Source organism: Lepidothrix coronata, unplaced genomic scaffold (genome assembly GCF_001604755.1).
Source record: "Lepidothrix coronata isolate B3197 unplaced genomic scaffold, Lepidothrix_coronata-1.0 Scaffold144, whole genome shotgun sequence".
Classification (NCBI taxonomy): Eukaryota; Metazoa; Chordata; class Aves; order Passeriformes; family Pipridae; genus Lepidothrix; species Lepidothrix coronata.
This window is the reverse complement of record NW_016690324.1, coordinates 1,078,144-1,096,948: the sequence shown is the minus strand read 5'-3', so window position 1 is coordinate 1,096,948 and position 18,805 is coordinate 1,078,144. Positions and strand designations below refer to the sequence as shown.

The following is an 18,805-nucleotide window of genomic DNA, read 5'->3' as shown; positions in this document are numbered from 1 at the left end:
TCAGCTCCCGTGCCTCCGGGATGAAGTAACAGAGCCAGACACTGCAGTGGAGGAAAAATCCCAACACGCAGCCCATGATGAGAGAATCCTCAAAGGAGAGGAGAGGGCTGAGGAGAAAGGCAGACTGACCAACACTTGGCATCATCAATAACAAAACATTTTCTCTGTGACCAGAGTGCTGAGACAGATGAAATCACTTCTGTCTCTCTCCCTGCTCTTACTACATTTCCACCTACTCTTACAGTAAAGGATGAGTAACTCCAATTACTCGCCTTTATTTAGAGTGCACCCGATGGCAGACAGAGTCAACCTCTTACTGGAGCTCATATTTCACCCTCCTGCTACGAGCACTGACTTGTGTCAGCAGCCTCACAGCAAAAGAGAGAAGCAGAGCAAATTCAGATACCAAGGGAACTCAGAAAGCGTAGGTGCTGCCTCTTCACTCATCCTCAGTTAACAAAACAGGGCATTGTAGGTGTTTAATTGGCAAACATATCAGTCTAAAATAAATAACTGGTGCTGATGCTTTAAAAAGCTGGTGCTGGCTGAGGAAAGTGAAAACACCTCCCTTACATTGCTATCTATACCCAGATTGTTGCATTTGCTGCAGAAAAGCAAAATTCTGGTTCCTACTTTCAAATGCACCAGTTCATTTTCCTATTTTTCAAATGCTAAACTGAAATGGTGCTGGAAATACGGAATGACTCCTTCCTTAAGAACCTAAGAATAATACTTTGGTTTTGGAGAAATTTTCAGACCAGCCTGTAAGAGCTGGAAGTGTTCATACCTGCGTGCACAGCTCCGTACAAAGGCCTGCATGTGCCTGTACAGCTTTATATATGTTTTTACATACCCCATAAGAGTCCCCTTTGAACATTTTGCCTTGTGTTGCATGACCCTTATGCATGTTCCTCCACATGGCTTGCAGAATAAAAGCCAACAGATACAACATTTAAACGTGGTTTCAACAAGGCAGGGCTGTTCTTGGCTTTGAAAGGATCACTGAAAGCACCTTTAGAAAAATGCCTTTTTTTTCCTATTAAAAATATGCAATGTCAAGCTTAAAAGTACACAGAAATAAACCTGCATTATGTAATAAGTTTAGGGACATCTGATAAGTTATATAAATAAACTCTGTAACTTCTGAATGTCAGAATGAAATTTTGATCCTCTATCCAAAGCAAAATATGCAGATTTGCTGAACTTTTATTTATTTTTACTTGCAGTATGCATGACAGACTGGAAGTATATATTCAAAACATCAGTAAGAAAAAAATAAATCAGTTTCACAGTCACTTTGGTACACATTAGTCTCATAAAAAAATATTGAAAAGCAAACTGAATTGGCACATCTTTAATATTATGTTAAATACATACAAAACACTAATAAAATATCCCTGATAAACCAAAGTGCATATAGACATAGTGCACAATGCCCAGATACCTTATTGCACCATTCTCTATAGCCACCCATCTCTTGAAACATCACTAAACATTGTCTATTTAAAGGTAACAGTCATGAATATATTTATACAGTTAAACACCAATTATTTTACATAACAGTATTCAGTGCCAGATACGTGTCTTTGCTTTTTCACTTTGTCATGTAAATTGTTAACATGTTTCAGGAAATTATCATATTAACAGCAAAATTTAAATATGTGATCACATGATAATGACAAGTTTGAAGTGCTACACTGTTGACGACCCAAAGATTCAAAAATGCCACTTTTCCAAAAAATATGATCAAAGCAATAAGGTAGTAATTTGCTCCAAGACTGCAGTTTTACAGTTGATACATTTCTACTATTGGTACTGACTGTCACAAACAGGTTTATGACTTGTGAATTCCAAATCTTCAACACAAACACGGAAGGTGAAGCACGAATGCCAGTTAAATTTCAGTAAGTCAGGCCACAATCCTGTCTTGATGAAGATATGGATATGCACTGTGCAAATTAACCTCCAATTAAATTTACTGCCTTCCAATAGTTACCATTCAAGTAAAAACACTCCATATGAAGATTAACTCAAGGTACCAGTGTACTGTTTATATTTAAAGCTGGATCTGGTAAATTAATGCCATTTACATTTCAACATTAAGGCATTTTTCTAAAATTCTTCTTCTAAGCAAAAAAAAAGCAATAAAAATTGAGGTAATTCTGTAGTAGTTCACACTGTTATGTTTGCCAGTTGACACATCTAAGAGCACACACACACATACACACACACACACAACCATACCAGTCAAGTCAGACATGCACATGGTGAAAAAAGACCAAAGATGTAATGAGTATAAACAGCTCCGTGCTGAGCAGCTGGAGACATCGTAGTCATGAAAACATCATATTGCCTCCGCCACGCTGAGAAAAACACCACCACGCAACCTTCAACATGGACCACGCCTGTTCTGCTTAGGGTTTGTTTCTAAAGTGAAAAGTACGCAAAACTGGCAAAAATTGTGCGATGGGAATAAAATGAATGCAGCTTTTCTCAAGGAAAAACACACCAAACCGCCACCGGGAGTTTGGCGAGAGCCGGCGCCGGCGGCGTAGCAGCACGGGAAGTACCGACAGAAACTCAGCTTCTGCTTCCCAGTGAGCCCTCCACGGGTCACAAACGTAAATGTGAGGGTCAGGAATAAAAAGTGAGCAGCAAGGGTGAGGAAAGCAACAGCCCCGCAAAGGAAAATGGAATGAAAAAATTCTTCCACTCATCAGACTACCCTGTCAGCGAACTGAAACCAGAGAGTTAGGAGATTTCGGGTTTTTAGATAAAGGAGAACTTTAGCACTACAAGGTGTCATTATTGTGATGTGATCACATTCACAATAAGTTCTCAGTTTTGCTATCAAACTGAACATCAGGAACCAGTAAGAGCCTTTTTTCACCATCACCAAGCAACAAGCAAACCGATCCCAGCTCCCTTTCAGAGGACTGCAACATACTGTGGAGATCCAACTTCACACATCCAACACTTCAAGACCTCCACCACCAGTGCTACGCAAGCTCCAGAGAAGAAAGACACCGAGCACCAAGTGCCTGGTGTGAAAAAACAGATTCAGCCCAAGATTTAAACTTGGCAAAGTCAAGGGAACTTTCCGCATAGAGAGAAGAAGAGAGCAAAAGGCAAAGTCCACACTCGATGTGGCATGCATTTAAGGGCAAAGGCAGAGTTATAAATGGGTCTTTTACTTGAAGATATTTTCTGGATGGGGTAGTCTGGATCAGGTCTTGACAGCCATTGTATCATGTAGGTTTTCTTTGAAGGATCAGAAACGTTTCCTTGAATAGAGGGGAAAAAAAAAAGACATAACACAACATATGTTAGACAGCATTAAATAGTTGCCCTGTCAGAAGGGGATGAGCTGAGAGAGTGAGTGGGCTCCAGTGGTGAAGGAGCCCAGGGAAGGATTATGACCAGGCTGTGTAGTTTTGGGCAAAGGGTGCTGCTGTTTGGGGAGGTTGCTACAGCTCGTGCCCAGCACTTGACAGCCAACACAAAAGACAGCCCAAAGGCCAGTTCTCCAGCAGCACTTCTCAGGGCAGTGCTACAAATGTCCTCAGAGACATGCAGTCTGGTTTAGTTATACTGCCTTGTTAAAATCGTCATGTTGGAGACCATAATTGACAGCTTGCTTCTAATTAATTAGGAACCAAAAGCTACCCTGAGCGATACATCAGGAATAAAAGAAAAATATGAATTACTTAATAATAGGAATATGTAAAATGATCTCACAGGCATCATTTGCTAACAGCTGAAAAGCTAACAAGGATAAAAGCCTTATTGTCCTGGATTAAGAAGGAAAACAATTATTTATAGGTTTAAAAAACTGAATTAGATAACCTCTGCAGATGACTTGTGTCTGACAGAATGGAAAAAAAGCCTGGAACTGTCGATGGAGATGAGGAAAGCAAAGAGGCATCTTTGTACATGATGCCCTTGCTTAGCCACAACCCAGCAGCCTCCTGCCAAGCCCTGCAGGTCTCAGGGGTGCAGGGCTGTTCTTGGGCAGTGCTCCTCACCCAGGGCAGCTCTTGGCTGCTGGCAGATCCAGCCATCCCCACTGTACCAGGGTCTGCCCCAGACTCTCATGCTGTTTTGGAGCAAGTGCTGCTCCCCAGCAGAAGAGATTGACCACAGGCCCAAGAATCCCACTGCCCACAGAACAGCTCTAAATTTGGAAAATCTGCTCAAAACAGGGATTGTGGAGAACTGCCACCCCAGGCAGACGCAGCACACCAGCATAAATTCAATGAAGGCGTTGCAAATAAATAAATTAATACTTTCTCAACAAGTACCATACAGTATAGAAGACAAGCACTTACTTGGGCACGGAGGTAGTCTGCAAATCCTTACGTTCTCTGGTTTATTCTCCTTGCACAGGCCAATAGCGTTGTCCCTGGTCCGGCACAGCACCGGGCGATCCTGTGTGCCATTGCCACAGCTGACAGAGCACTGGAAGGACATGCAGCAGTTAGACCCCAGTTCCACTCCTTTGGAAACAATGGATTAGAAATTAGCTTCTGAACTGCCCTTGGTTTGAGCTGACAGGGTGCGTTATTTGAACCACTGCGGTACCCACGGTAACCAAGCAAGAGGAAGAACCACTCACTGCTTTTTGTGGTGCACCAGTGACTGAGAAACACTGCAAGAATGGTCTGAGCAATAAACAAACAACTGTAAACCTGAGGCATCTATTCACAGAGGCATCCATTCACAGCGCCAGGGATGGCATTGCTTGTCAGAAATTATTTGCTTGAGACCTCCAGGCAGAGACTGACCTGTGACCAGGGTCCTATTCTCCACTGTGCAGGGCACAGCTCCCGGTTGCAGGGCCTCCTGCCCTCGGGGCGGTCGTTGTTGCAGTACTTGGTGTGAACAGAGCGGTTTGTGTTGTCGTGGAGGGGCTGGATGCATCGCACGGATCGCACCTGATACCCTGTTTTCCCACAGGTTTTGCTGCAAGGCTCCCATTCTCCTGTAACCCATCTGGGTTGGTGAAAAGAGAGGAAGGTGAGTAAAATTCCCTCCTAAATTAAGTGAGCTCAGACTGTCGATCTCTAACTCCGTAACACAGGTTCAACACGATGTTAACACTAGTTCTGATACAGAAAAAGAAGATATGAAAAACCATAAGCAGTTATAGTGAGGGTTATTTGAACATGCACCTGAAATATCATTAAGATGACACAGATCTTTAATTTTAATTGTTCCCATTATTTCTGAGATGAGCATTATTCTTACTTTGCCACATTTGCTTTGACTTTAAGCTGGCTTTTACAAGACTGCACATAAAAATATGGTAGCTTTTATGTCAAGAGCAGCCACCCAAGGGTGCTGCTGAGCTTCCCAGGTCTTGGTGCATGAGATGTGCCTTGTCTCGTAATGTAGCATTCACCAGCCACCCCCACAGCTGGTTCCCATAGGAGTGAAGCCAAAACATCTGGACTAGAAATGCAGTTCCAGCCTGGCCCATATCTGGGCACTCCATGGAAGACACCCTTGGTCATGTTAGGCACCATCAGCTGAAGCACTGTCAAACCCAGCTACTACCCAGTGCTGTGTGTGCTGAGCTTGGGCAAATCGGGGTCTTCAGCATCATAAATGTTTGGTTTTGGGGAAGCCAACACTCCACTGAAAACCGTAGTGTCCGAGTTCATAATGTGCAAATCAATTTGGCCACTGAAAAATGAAACCTATGGTCTGTAATGTGGTGTATTTCAAAACATCGCTGATCACCCAAACCAGGTCATGAATTACAGCTACAAATTGTAGGGAACTTAGGGGACTTAGAGCAACAGGGACAGACAGGACCAGAGGACATTTACATAGAGTGCTGAAAGCTTGGTTATAATTAAGAAGGTATACAGCAGTCTATAAATATTTACAGAGTGCAGAGATCTGCCAGATGGAAATATTGTTCCATGTAAACAGTATTCATGGGATAAACTTAAACAAAAAACATACACAGTCTGATGAAACACCTTGAGTTTGAAGGAATTGTCCTACAGTACTCATAAAATCCTGGGTTTAGAAATAGTCAGGAAATAGCATGGGCACCAGGCACTGCGCTACAGGCTGCAATTAAACAAAAAGTAACTATTTCACCCAACTTTCTCTTTGTAACCTACGGAAATTACCCAGCTGTGGAGAAAAGTGAGTGCTGTGGAGCACAAAGCCATGAATCCTGAGGTGACTTCTGATACAAAGATGAGTTTTTCCCAGTGGTGAAGAAGCAGCATATTAGTGTAGTGGGTGTCACAGAGCTTCATAAAACCCCTTAAATAATTGCCTCTCCTATGTACAAGAGCAAAATGCTCCGATGACTTTCTATGGAAACAGAGGTGACTGAAACTTCAGGGATCCAAGTACAATTTAGGATCCTATTGAGTCTTTGTGGTACCAAAGTCCAATTATATTTGCAGCTGAAAGGAGAATACAGTCCTTTCCAGAGAGCCTGAGATAGAGTTAGGTCATTACTTTGGTTTTCCAGTAAATAAATGTTAAACCCTGACCATGCTGAGTTTATGGGGCACAGTTTCTTGCCTTTTCTCTTTCAAATATTTTTTTTGAAAGGAAGTTAGGAAATATTGTGTGGTATGTTCTATTTATTTGCTGTGATTCCTGGAATCTATAGTTGGTCCCCAGAGATAAAAGCTGGGATCAACATACTCCTTTCTTGTTGCAGTAGCAGCACAAGGAATATATGAGTCCTACATGTGGCAGGAATAACCTGCTGCCAGTCAAAAAAATCACCTGTAAAATGTGCATTAAAATATTTATAACACTTGACTATGCAGAGCAAAGATGAAGGTAATAACAGGCATATCATGCTGTAGGAGGGTAGCCAGAGAAATTTAACAGGTCAAATATTTTTCATGCATTTAAATGTCAAAAAAATATGAACTTTAGGAAGATTTGGATTTGAAAGTCTGGATGACATTGGTTTCCTTATGTAGCACTCTGTACATTTCTTCTGACACAGTTAATTCACAGTGTGTAAAATCAGCTGAATTTGTGTCTATTTTGTACTAACTCAAGATGGCCTGAACACAAACGTCTGGATCAAGGCAGCGCTTCTTTTCTAATCCAACTGATGTCATAAGTAATAGGACCCAGCAGTCCCAGAAACAGTATTTCTATGAGCTGAATACACAAGTGCTGGGTGAGTGTGATGCCTCCTGCCCCTCCAGCAGGGAGCAGTGCTGTGGGCAGGGATGCTTACATGGGCTGGGAGCACTCCTGGAGGTTGCACACCCTGCGGATGGGCTTGGGCTTTTGGATCACCTCGCAGAAACTCCGATGAACCATCTTGTGGTCCGTCTTCCTCCGGCAGCCGTACTTGGTGAACTGGTAGCCTGGAGAAAGACACTCCTCTTATTCTCAGTACTGGTGAATCTCACAGAGGACTCACATTTCAAACAAACTGCACACACGCTGTCAGAGGTCGCAGTAGGAGCCGCGCGCGACCAAAGGAACTCTAAACCGCACCAAATTAACACGTATTCGTGAGAATTGAACACCCAGAATTGCTCACCCCCTTTATTTTTTTTACCACAGGCTTTAATGAGAAGAACAACAAGATTTAACATTTCAAAAACATTCTGCACATCTGCCCAGCCACCGTCCAGCACTGCAGCCTGACCTGGGGAACAGCATCGGGGTTCGCATCTGGCCCCAAAAGCAGGAGTCTGACCTTGCAAGGTCCTTGCCACAGGATGTGCATTTACAAAGGGCTGCCCCATGGCATCTTGAGGTTTGTCACCTTCACAGCTCGGAGACTCTCATCCAAATCTTGGACATTTGTCCAATTTTTCAGTTTCATAAGCATAAATCAGACATGAGCCAGCCCAGAACTGCCCCCAAACTATTTAAGTCAGATTTTGACTCCATTTGCTGTTTATATATCTATTACGTAACTTAAATAAAACCCCTCCTACACTCCTGTTCTCCCCAGGGTCTTGTGGCAATGAATCAATTTTAAATGGTCTGGGGTCTTGTTTTTACCTCCTCCACAAGGTTTTGAACACTGGGACCATTTCTTCAAAGCCCATTCATATGACACTGAGTCCTCTTCCAAAACATTATTGTTATCTACATTCAAGGAATCTTCATGGATCATGTACTTGTAAGTCAGAGATATCTTGGCACCACCGTGAGGAATCACCTAGTAAGCAAACCAGAGGTAAGGAAAAAAGATACGAAAAACTGATACCAGAAGCTCTGTGAGATGACATGAAATAGGGACCATCATGGCTCAAATATAAAAACATCCCCAGAGGGATTTAAACCTTCTAGCTGCACTCAACAGATTTTTTTTCCCTGATGAAATAGTATATCCTTATAACACAGAGTTTCTAAACTGCATATTAAGAAAGACTGTTGTTGATTTAGACTTATTTTTCTTGCCAGCATTGGACTGGCTTCACGATACTAAATTTTTTCCATATCCCATCATAAAGGAAGAAAATTTTGTGCTAAAACGATAATGGATAGTTCCACTAAAAGACAAAGCAAATTCAACTGCAGAGATAACTGAAAGCAGCAAAGAAAACTGCTTATATTTCTGATAAAACACAAATATTCTTATGATAACTCTGATATTTCGGCAAAGCTTGTTACTTAATCTTGACAGAAATATAAACTATTTAGAAAGAGTTTTTGTTATCACACTGCACTAAGACAAATGCAAGAAAACAGAACACAATGAGAATAAACTGAAAAATATTGGTCCTTTGGAAACATAATATTTATTCCTCCTTTGGAGTTCAGCTGGTGTAGATCAACACATTACAGCTGTTTTCAGAGGTATTCTGGACCAACTTATCCCTACTCCTTTAAGTCTATCATTTGCTGGTTTGCAATGAAAAAAGTATAGTTGGGTGGTTTTGGGAACTGTGGAACTGGCTGTGCCCTGACAAAGGGAGCCTGGAAGCACAAGACTCCTGCGTCTGCCTTTGCAGGATATATTTCCAGAACATGGATGGCAAAAGGATCTATTAGATCAAGCTGACATGAACCACTTTGACCTTTTTTAACTTATGCTCTCATGTCAGATGTGAGAAGTAAGCTGCAGAGTCTCTCCACAGTGGCTGACTGCTAGGCCGTCCGCAGGAAATAATCAGGAGAGCTGGTTGCTCAACACTTAAGGCTGAGTTATAACAACTCTTGCACAGAGCAATGAATTAGGAGAAAGGAATTAAAATACATCTTCTATTGTCTTATAACTGAAGCAGATGTCTTCTTGTAACTCACAAGAGGAATCTAAATTATATGATAGCCCATTATGGCTCTGTAACCCTGACACTGTGTTCTGTGGGAGATGGTTTTCGTTTGACTTACCAGAATAACTATCCCATTACGCAGCGGTCCCATGGTCTGCACCGTTTCTCTGTCATCGTCATTCCGATATTCCCACTCCACACCCATGTCAATAAATACTTTGGAGTCTGGCACATAGTTGTCTTCACTAAGAATGAATTTCCCCGTCTCACGGTTTTTAATAGCTAGGAACAACACAAGAGAAGTGAATACGAGAGGTTTGCTTCTCATCTCCGGTTTTGTTCTGCTCCTGTCCCAGTGGAAGAAGCAGAAAAGGCCAGTCTGAATTTTCCTCTGTTCTCTCACAGGTTTGGAACGACTTTTTCAGGTGTCTCATTGAACTGCCAATGCTTTTCTGCTCAGCTCCAGAAACATCAATTGTCCTTTTTTTTTCTCTTTTTCATTGCCTGCCTTGCCAGAGAAATGAGGCCAGCTCGGCTGCACCGCGGGGGTCCAGCTGCCTTCTCCCAGCTAACAACTTCTAAATCCACTGGCCAAATCCGAGCCAATTTGAGAGCTGGTGGGGGTCCCAGGGCTATTCAGCTCTTTCATATGTTGTAAGGCAGCTCAGGAGGCTGTTACTGCTCCATCAGAGAAAGGCTACTGGGCTAACCCCCAGCAGGTCCCCACAGCAAGAGAGAGACACTTAGAAACAGTATTAATTCTCCTGCTCAGATCCAGTCCTGACACAGACACAGCCCTGTTAAGCTCCTGCTGCTTTGCAGGCGCCTGCCACTGCACACAGCGCCTGGTTCCTCTGCTCCAGATCCCATCAGTGCTCCATCCTTCACCTGGAGAGACTTCAGCCACTTTTGTATTAGGACAGGTTTTCAGCTGAGATGGAAAATTTGCCCTTCTCGTTAGCAGAAGCAGGGACTGTTTGTTATTTAACACCAGATTTTAACTCCATTTTCTCTCAAGCAGCCATCTGAGCATCCTGGTCCCTCAGCTCTGGCCTCAGCAGTGAGTGAGCTGTTCATGTCCCTGCACAGCACTTACCCCACACGACAGAACTTTGTCTGAACTTGCAGCAAGGGAAGCATTCACTGGTGAGAAGTTGGGATGTCTCACGATACAATTAGCAGACCATTCGCTGTGAATCTACCTCCAAGTAGTGGCAGCCTACTAGACACTGCTTCCCATTGATTACAGGGCAGGGGAGGAGCAGATTTCAATTACCTCCTAAGATGCTGCATTGATTTGGCAACCTCGTGTCAATACTGTTAGCAACGGGGCAGAATCTGGAACGGATTTGGATGTAGCTGGGAAAGACTGAAGATGGGTAGCACATTGTGAAAGATGCACACAAAGACCATGGAATCATAGAATGGTTTGGTTTGAAAGGGATCTTAAAGATCATCTAGCTCCAACTCCCATAGCATGATGCATTGCACCCCATGAAATAATTTAATGCCTCTTCTAGCAGCTTTCACACATGCACATCCCAACACAGAGATCTGAGACACCAGGGAACACAGCACAGGGAAATCAAGTTGCCAAACAAGTTTCCTAATTTACCATGCTTGAAGAAGGTACGTGGTGTGGGAGGATAATGGGTAAACAAATGCATAAACACATTGTCAGGCTCCAAAGACAAAAATAAACAGTAGAAAAAATTATTCTGACTGAAAATTTTCCTACTTGTTACTTACCAAGATTATGAGTGGTGGCATCTGTTTCCTGTATAAGTAAATGTCTTGCACCAGCAGGAATTTCAAACATCTTAATGTGTCCTATATTGCAGTATTCAAAAATATAGTAATGGGTTAGTATGCCACAAACAGGACGGGTCTGTCTTAGGTTTTTAAATAAATCTTATTTTCTGAAAGCAGGGTGTATTACAACAAGCTAATCCAGCATCATTCCCATCCCTATTTCCACGCCAGGTGATGGAACATAACAGGGACAAAGGGCTTTGGGGCAGAAGAAGGATGCCTTTAAATGTCATCAACAGACTTTGCTTCAGACTAAGATGGGCTTTGAGTGCCTTATGCACCCCCAGATACCAGGCAATCTGCTGTCTGATAGTGAGTGATGATGACATATTACTGCAGCACTCCAGTGACTTGGACAGAGCAGGTGAGTGACATCAGCAGCACAAGAAAGTCCACAGCTCTCCAACAAGGAGCAGAGAAACCCTCCTCTGGGCACGCACAGGCTCCCACAGCTTTATCTGATCACTGGACAGAAGCCTTATTTTCAAATTCTAGACACATCTGGACACATATTGTTTATTGGAATTAATGGTGCTGCAAACAGTTTGTAATTTTCCTGGTACTTTCCATGAGACAGAAGAGATCAAGCAAAAATACCCTGAATTCCCCAGGACAAACCACGCTGAATGCACTGACCTTGTTTCTTTGGTACTCTTGAAAATGTTCTTTTCACCACTTTGCAGTGGGTATTATCTCCTCCACAAACACCACACTTATCTTCCTGCTTCGTGGAACCTATGACCCTGTCACACCCAACTTTCTGTGCACAAAAGAGAGAAAGAGTCATTCTTATTTATCCACTCTTCAAATGAGCCTTCACTTCATATATCAAACCCCAGACTTCTGCATCAGTAAAGCAGTACACCTGGTAGTATTTTCCTGCAAGATCAACACCTAACCAGATTTTAATAATTCCAGTTCCTATAAAAGCTGTCAATCGGGTGATTATATTTTCATATTATGGTTCACAGTGGTCCTCTTACTGAAGGAACAGTTGAGGAAAAGCTCTTAAGCCTCAGCTTATCTTCAGGCAGCTGCTTAAATTCCAGGAGGATCAATGCATCTATACGAGGATAAGAACCTCCCCCAGTGCTTTGATAGTCAGAGACTCTAATTCCATTGAAAGATGACCTGCAGCAGATCCTGACTTAGAGGAACTGTCATTGATTTTTTAAAAATAGCATGATCAAATACAGAGAGAATGCACATCAGCCACATCCTAACACCACTTTCCTTGAAAGCTGCTGCGTGTTCCTATTTCATTGTACATTCCACCCCCACTAAACCTCAGCAGGAAAAGCTTCCCTTGAAAGCCAATTGTAATAGTTCATCTCAAAATGCTGCATGAAATATTACTTGTGTAGGTAGGTGCTTTTGGAACTGAGTCACAGGCATGGCAACTGTGAATATCACACATAATATTGTGACAATAATCCTAATGAAATCTCCTTATTGCCTGAAGCGTTATTATACTTTGCCATTCTTGGAGAGAAGCACTCGAGGTACATTTTAATTGTTGTCACAACAGTGAGCTCTGAAAGGAGCCATCAAACACTCACCAAGCAGTCTCCCCTCACACAGATGCTGTAAGCATCCTTGTAGGAGCAGCGGGTCCCATCGTGTACCATCCTTTTCATGTACACCACATCCCCTGTCTCCTTTGATTCACAATACAGGTGGCACCTCTCCTTAGCTGAAAAAACAAGTAAAATTGTGAGTGTTCATCTCCCACAGTTTAATAGCTGACATTGTGAAGAGCACTTTCAGTAGTGTTAGCTCTCTCTTCTTCCTTGCACACGAAATGTGGTACCCCAGAAATTATCGATGCTTGTCCCCTTTCAAAGGCTCTGTGATCATTTGGAAACTGCTGAATCCTAAAACACCTGTGTGTTACCATTAGGAGACAGACTTAAAAACAACAGATCATTGACTTAGATGGGGGGATCTATTTAATCCTTCAAAGATGATCCAGTCTGGCCGAGGATTCCTCAGTCTGCTGCACAAGTACCTGTGAGATATGCAAGTTTCTCCTGCACTGCACTTAAATCTGAAAAAAAGCCAAAGCAACTTTGCCATTATAAGCAGCTGTTTGACACTGAATGAACCTGGCATCCAAAATTTCTTCAGAAACAGCTGAGCCATAGCATTTCCTCCTAGTCATGAAGTTAATTTTTCCTCATGGTTGTACTTGTATTTATGATAATTTAAATCATTAAACAAGATGAGATGTCAAAAAGAAACTATTTTTTACTGCTAACACATGCACAAACAGCCAGACAAGTGGTATTTTCTCTAATCTGTTCCAAAGAGCTGAGAACAAAAAACAAAGCTGAAAATGGCTAGTCAGTGGCTAAATAAAGTTTTATTCCAATACTGTATTTCATTTTATCCATTTCTCTTGCTGTCCTCAGCCCAGTAATAGGATTCTATGCTTTCTTTGGCACTGAAGAGCAGATGGTCTTTCTGTTAGATGAAACAAATAGAGATTCTGCTATTTTAGCATGATTAAAAGTTGGGACATTTTTCCCACCATTTAAACCAATAATGACCCTTCCATTATAGCAGTTCAATTGATATAAATCTTCACAGGCCCTTTGCGTTCTTCCCCCATACAGTTCCATGGCCTCTGCCCTCTTTTTATAAAGTCCTTGTTATTGCTGTTGATGTCCTCAAGGCCACTGGGTATTGGTACATCAGAGACCTTTGTTACTGCTCCCAAATAATGCAGAGATGTCACGCTAAGAGTGTAGGGTCCAGTCTATTGAAACAGGTACTTTACGTTTTTTGTGCAAATCCTTAATAGGCGACTATTAAGATCATAATGATGGCAGACCTAATGTATTTGCATATATTAGAAATATTAAATTATGCACAAGACATAGATGTGTTCACACCACCCCCCTGGGTATGTTCCCACCCCCACCCCATACATAGCACGCATTCACTGCACGCGATTCAGTGAAAATATCAGCAGGTCTGACTGGGTGCCAACAGCTCTGTACAAGGGCTCTATTTTAGAGATGGTTCTGTTCCCACTGCTCCATGGGAACAATAAATGTGCAAGTGCTGTTAAATTGGACCCTGTTAATTGCAAAGAATTGTTTTCTTCCTATTCACTGGTGTTGGGCATAGTAGAGGTGCAGGAGCACGGATGTGATGTGTGCCTGTCCATTCCCTGCTCCCCATGAGCTTCCTTCTCATTTAATTGAGGCTGGGAGCTAATAGCCAATGTCACACTCTGCTGCCCTGGCAGATGCACGACACAGGGGTCTGTGAGCACAGCAGGGGCGAGGAGATGGGGTGCTCAGAGGGCTTGGAGCAGGAGACAGGCCATGGCACAACAGGGCATTGGGATGCTCGAGCACACACTGGGGTGTATCCCAGCTCAGCTTTTCTCTGCCCGCAGCATGAGGTGCTCCTCTCTGTTCCTGTCCCATACACAATGTGCCAGACACGTCCAGCTGAGCCGTGTGTGAAATGTATGGATTTATGTCACTTCTGAGCCACGACTGCACAAAGTATGTCACTGATATGCCTTATCTTTACAAAAGGGAGTTTTAAATAGATTGGAGTTCAAGCGTAAGCCACCCTCTGGCCTTGCTTTCACACAAAAGCTGTTCCCTTTAATAACCCTGCACAGGTAAATGTAACTCTCAAGGTGTGTGCAGTCATACCACAGATATATGGGAAACCAGTGGTGCCCAGGGATCAGTGCTCAGACATCAATGAGCTGATTTCTGACCCAGAAGCCATTGAATCTAATAGAAAAAAAATCTGATTAGCTTCAGTGGTCTTTGCAGCAGACTGCTCCAAAGCCTAAAGCAGAAGCAAAGGTCCTACAGGCCACAGCATTCATCCCCTCACCCTGTGCCAGCAAAGCTATTCCATGAAATTAAGCTGTGAGGCTGTGTCTGTGCCTTTGAAAATCCCAAACTGACCAAGATGGCATGAAAAGAATGAGGGAACCCTGAGAACTGTTTGGGAAGAAAGTCAGGCAAAGTAATTGCAAGGAATTTGCTATTAATTTCTGGCAAAGTATCCTCTCACTGGAATGCAAAATGATTCACCCAAAGTGACCCTTCCCCTCCCAGCAATGGGTGCTGGGCTGAGGGCAGGGTGGGTGCCCAGTACCTGCCCCTTGCTAGGGCGACCCTGCCCTCATGGCTTGTCATTCAAGTGAAGCGATACAGTTTAAAAACATGTTCAACGAGCTGAGACTCATTGCCCTCCGCCTTTTTGTTTGGTAAAACATCTTCTCAGTGTATTTTCTGGCAGTAGCAGACGTGGCAGTAGCACAGCAACAGCCCTCGTGGCCCAAATCAACCAGCTGCACTTCCACTGAAGTTAAGCCGAGGCATTAACAGGAACATTTTTGTCCTAAGAGGTGATCTCTGCTGAGGTGCCAGAACACCAGCCTGACCATGCTGGTTGAGACCCAGCACCCATCCAACCCAACACCTGCCTCCAACAGTGCCAGCAGTATTTTTGCAGGAAGATTTAAGAACAAACTGGATACTCTTCTCAGAATATTCTCCAAGTTCTTTTTAAATTGCAGGTTGGGGACTTCTGAAGTCATGGCAGGAACTTGGTGTTTAATAGCTCTTAATGAATTGTAGAACTGTCAAGAATTTTTTCTAAATCATTTTTAAAACTTTCTGGCATCTGCAAGTTCCTGTGACAGTGAATTCCAGGATAATTAGATACTGTGTGGAAAAGTACTTCCTCTTATTTGTTTTAAATCTGCCACCTGATAATTTTATTTGATGTTCCCAGGCTTGGGAACATTATAATCATTCTGTGTTCAGTCCCTTAGTGCCACTCACAAATCTGTAACTTTATCTTTTTAATCTAAATCCTTGCTTTTTCAGGGTGGGAAGTCCTGGTTTATCCAAACTCTCCTCATCCAGAAATCATTGTTTATGTTTGATTTATTATGGCCTTTCTGAGTTCAACTGTAGGTTTTTTAGCAACATGGGCAGCAGTGAGATGGGCACAACCTGAGCTGCTCCAGCCAAATATTTAAAATGCAGACACACCGTGCAGGTATTCAGGGGCAGATCAGTGTTCTCCATCCCTCTCTTGACAGTCACTGAACCGATGTTTTCCTAAAGCTATTCCCAAGTCCCAGGCTTCCTGTTCAGAGCCCACCTTGTCTATAGACCCATACAGACACACACCCCAATTTTTACCCCTGTATCCGTTACTAGAATTCATTAATACCAAACTTCTTTTGCCGTCTTCAGTCACTTTGTGTCACAAGGTCCTTCTGCAGCTCTCACAGTGCCCTGCCCTAGTTTAATTAGCTCAGTAATTTTGTAACCTGAGTAGACTTTGTCACCTGATTTATTCCCTTTCCCTCCTCTCTGCCATGTCCAGCAGCAGCCATGCTGCCAGCACCCGTCTTTGTGGACACATCCTCCCATGCAAAACCATTCCCTTTTGTCTCGTGATGACTCAATTTAAGAGCTCTCATTGGAGAACAGAGTCCAAAGTTTCTGAAAATCCAAGTACATTGTATGAATTGGATCACTCATACATACACTGATACTCTGATCCCTCCAAACAACTCGTAACAGATTTGGGAGGCATCATTTCCCTAGAAGAAGTTTTACCTCTCCCTATATGGTTTTAATTGATATTTTCAACCGATTTTAGTTTTCATAAGAAAAGGGGCTACTCACCATCGACATGTTCATAGGGGAGCCAGTGGTGTTTCGTGTTCTGGTACTCAAAGTAGGGGTCCCACTGCCTGCATTGCTCCTCTCTGAAATCCTCAAAGTCCTTGGGACAGTCCTGTGTGTTGCACAGCTGGAACTCGTAGCTCGGCCCCACACACGTGCGACCTCCGTTGGCAGGACTGTGGTGGGGAGAGAAACCCACTGTTAGTTTTGCCATTAATGGATGAATTGAGTGTCTATCAAATCTTTTGAGGAGCAGTTTAATTCCCAGTCGTGTCAGTAGGCACTTGGAGAAACCAGTGCTGTATTTCTGATATGGAAAAAATATATTTCCCCTTCAAAACCCACTGTCACCATTTAGCTCTTAAAAACCAATTTCTGCAAGCAGAGGCTCAAACCACTTGATAACAGCAAGAAAAGCCATTTTCTTGGTGTAGCCAGGAAAAAGAAGCACAAGCAGATGAAGCAAGTCATCCACATTCACCCCTAAGCCAGCAGCACACCCAGCACAGCCCAGCTTTGTGCTGTGTCCCCAGGCAGATGTGCCCCAGGTCACTCTCACATCCAGCAGAGCTCAGGAGCTGCAGCTGGGTTTGCACCCTCTTCCAGAAAACACAGAAAACATTTTCAATAGTGCATTGGGCTTTTCCTACATGAAAATAGATTTTACAACTAAATCTGTGCCCGCAGTTATAAAGGTCACTTTCGTGTTGCCAATGTAATAAAGGCTGAAATGAGAACTGCCAAATTTTTTCTTAACAGAACAATTTCCATTGGAAAATGCTGCATCATAAAACTTGATTTGTTTTAAAAAATCAATGATAAGATGATTTTTAACACTAGTCAAGTTCAATTGCTTTATCAACACAAACTAAGGAATTCAATGTTAAAAATATTCTGTCTGGTAAAATAATTTAATTCTGACAATTGTTTCAGTTCTTGCTGTTAGGATCTTGACATTTTATGTTACCACACTAAGATAGCAATAATTATACAGGTCATATTATTTGTATATACCAATCTTTATTCAATATACTTTACTTGCAGTATTACTGAAATTGAATCATTCTGAGTTATCTAGATGGCTCATATGTAAGTTATTGAAGCAAAACCATTCAAAATTCCTAAAATTAACTTTGGAGAAGGTTCTGATCTCCAGAACTTTGTTCCAACTTGGAACGAAAACCGTTTGAAAATATTTTAAGACCTTCTTGTTGAAATATCCTAAAAAGTGGATTAAAGAAAACTTTTTTAAAAGGTTTTAAAAAAAATCCAGCAAATCCTTGCCGTCATTTCATGCTCACATATTGAAACAAGACATATATAGGGCCCTAAACTTTTACTTATGTTTTACACAGTAGTGTATTAGCACTTTCAAGATCCCTGTAATGGCAGAACTGCATAAAGGACGGATAAACTGAGAAATAAAGATGATTCATGGCTTGCTAAGGGCCAAAAGTAGAACTTCTGATAGGTCAGATTTAACAAGCACCACTCAACACCCTTTACTGCACTGCTGCACTGGTAATGTAGCAAGGATTCTCACCACTCAGTCACTGCACATCAGGAAGGCACGAGGGGGGTGTGCACTTACTGCGGGTTGTCACACTGCCGTGTCCTGTACTTCACCCCGGTGCCACAGGTGCGAGAACAAGAGCCAAACTTACTCCATGCCCCCCAGTGTCCATCCTGCTTCAGGATGTCTGGTGTGAGCCAGATGCAGTGACCTTTAAAGCAGTGCTGAAAGAGAAAATCAGACGTCAAAACGATTAGACGATTAAATTATGAGAGAAGCTGTGGTACTGCTGATTTGATTTTAGGCACAAACTCTGGATTTTTTTCATCTTTCCAGCAGAAAGTAGGAAGACTCACTGTTAGATCATGCCCATGATCCCAAACTCATTCAGGTTTTATAAACTTCCATGTCCAGTATGCACATATGTGTGTGCAGGATTCAAGCTTACCAATTGCATTAAACTGCTCTTAGTGTTACATTCCCTCATCACCTGCCTGCAGTGGGGATTTCAACAGAACTAATAGAGACTCTTTTAAGGGAAATGGCAGAATCCCAAATCTGGGAGGCTAGCA

The 18,805-nt window shown here is 42.6% G+C and overlaps 1 protein-coding gene across 1 annotated transcript in view; it reads right to left on the bottom strand.

The window, feature by feature from the left end:
- ADAMTS2 (ADAM metallopeptidase with thrombospondin type 1 motif 2) overlaps positions 1–18,805 on the bottom strand; it is a 173,761-nt gene that overhangs the window by 5,805 nt on the left and 149,151 nt on the right. Inside the window, exons 11-21 of the mRNA XM_017828007.1 lie at positions 18,312–18,457; positions 16,721–16,896; positions 12,599–12,732; positions 11,676–11,799; positions 10,977–11,057; positions 9,346–9,509; positions 8,011–8,170; positions 7,229–7,361; positions 4,785–4,992; positions 4,329–4,458; positions 3,195–3,284 (exon numbers count right to left, since the gene is read on the bottom strand). Coding sequence (XP_017683496.1) covers positions 3,195–3,284; positions 4,329–4,458; positions 4,785–4,992; positions 7,229–7,361; positions 8,011–8,170; positions 9,346–9,509; positions 10,977–11,057; positions 11,676–11,799; positions 12,599–12,732; positions 16,721–16,896; positions 18,312–18,457 — 1,546 coding nt within the window. The remainder of the gene's footprint in view (positions 1–3,194; positions 3,285–4,328; positions 4,459–4,784; positions 4,993–7,228; positions 7,362–8,010; positions 8,171–9,345; positions 9,510–10,976; positions 11,058–11,675; positions 11,800–12,598; positions 12,733–16,720; positions 16,897–18,311; positions 18,458–18,805) is intronic.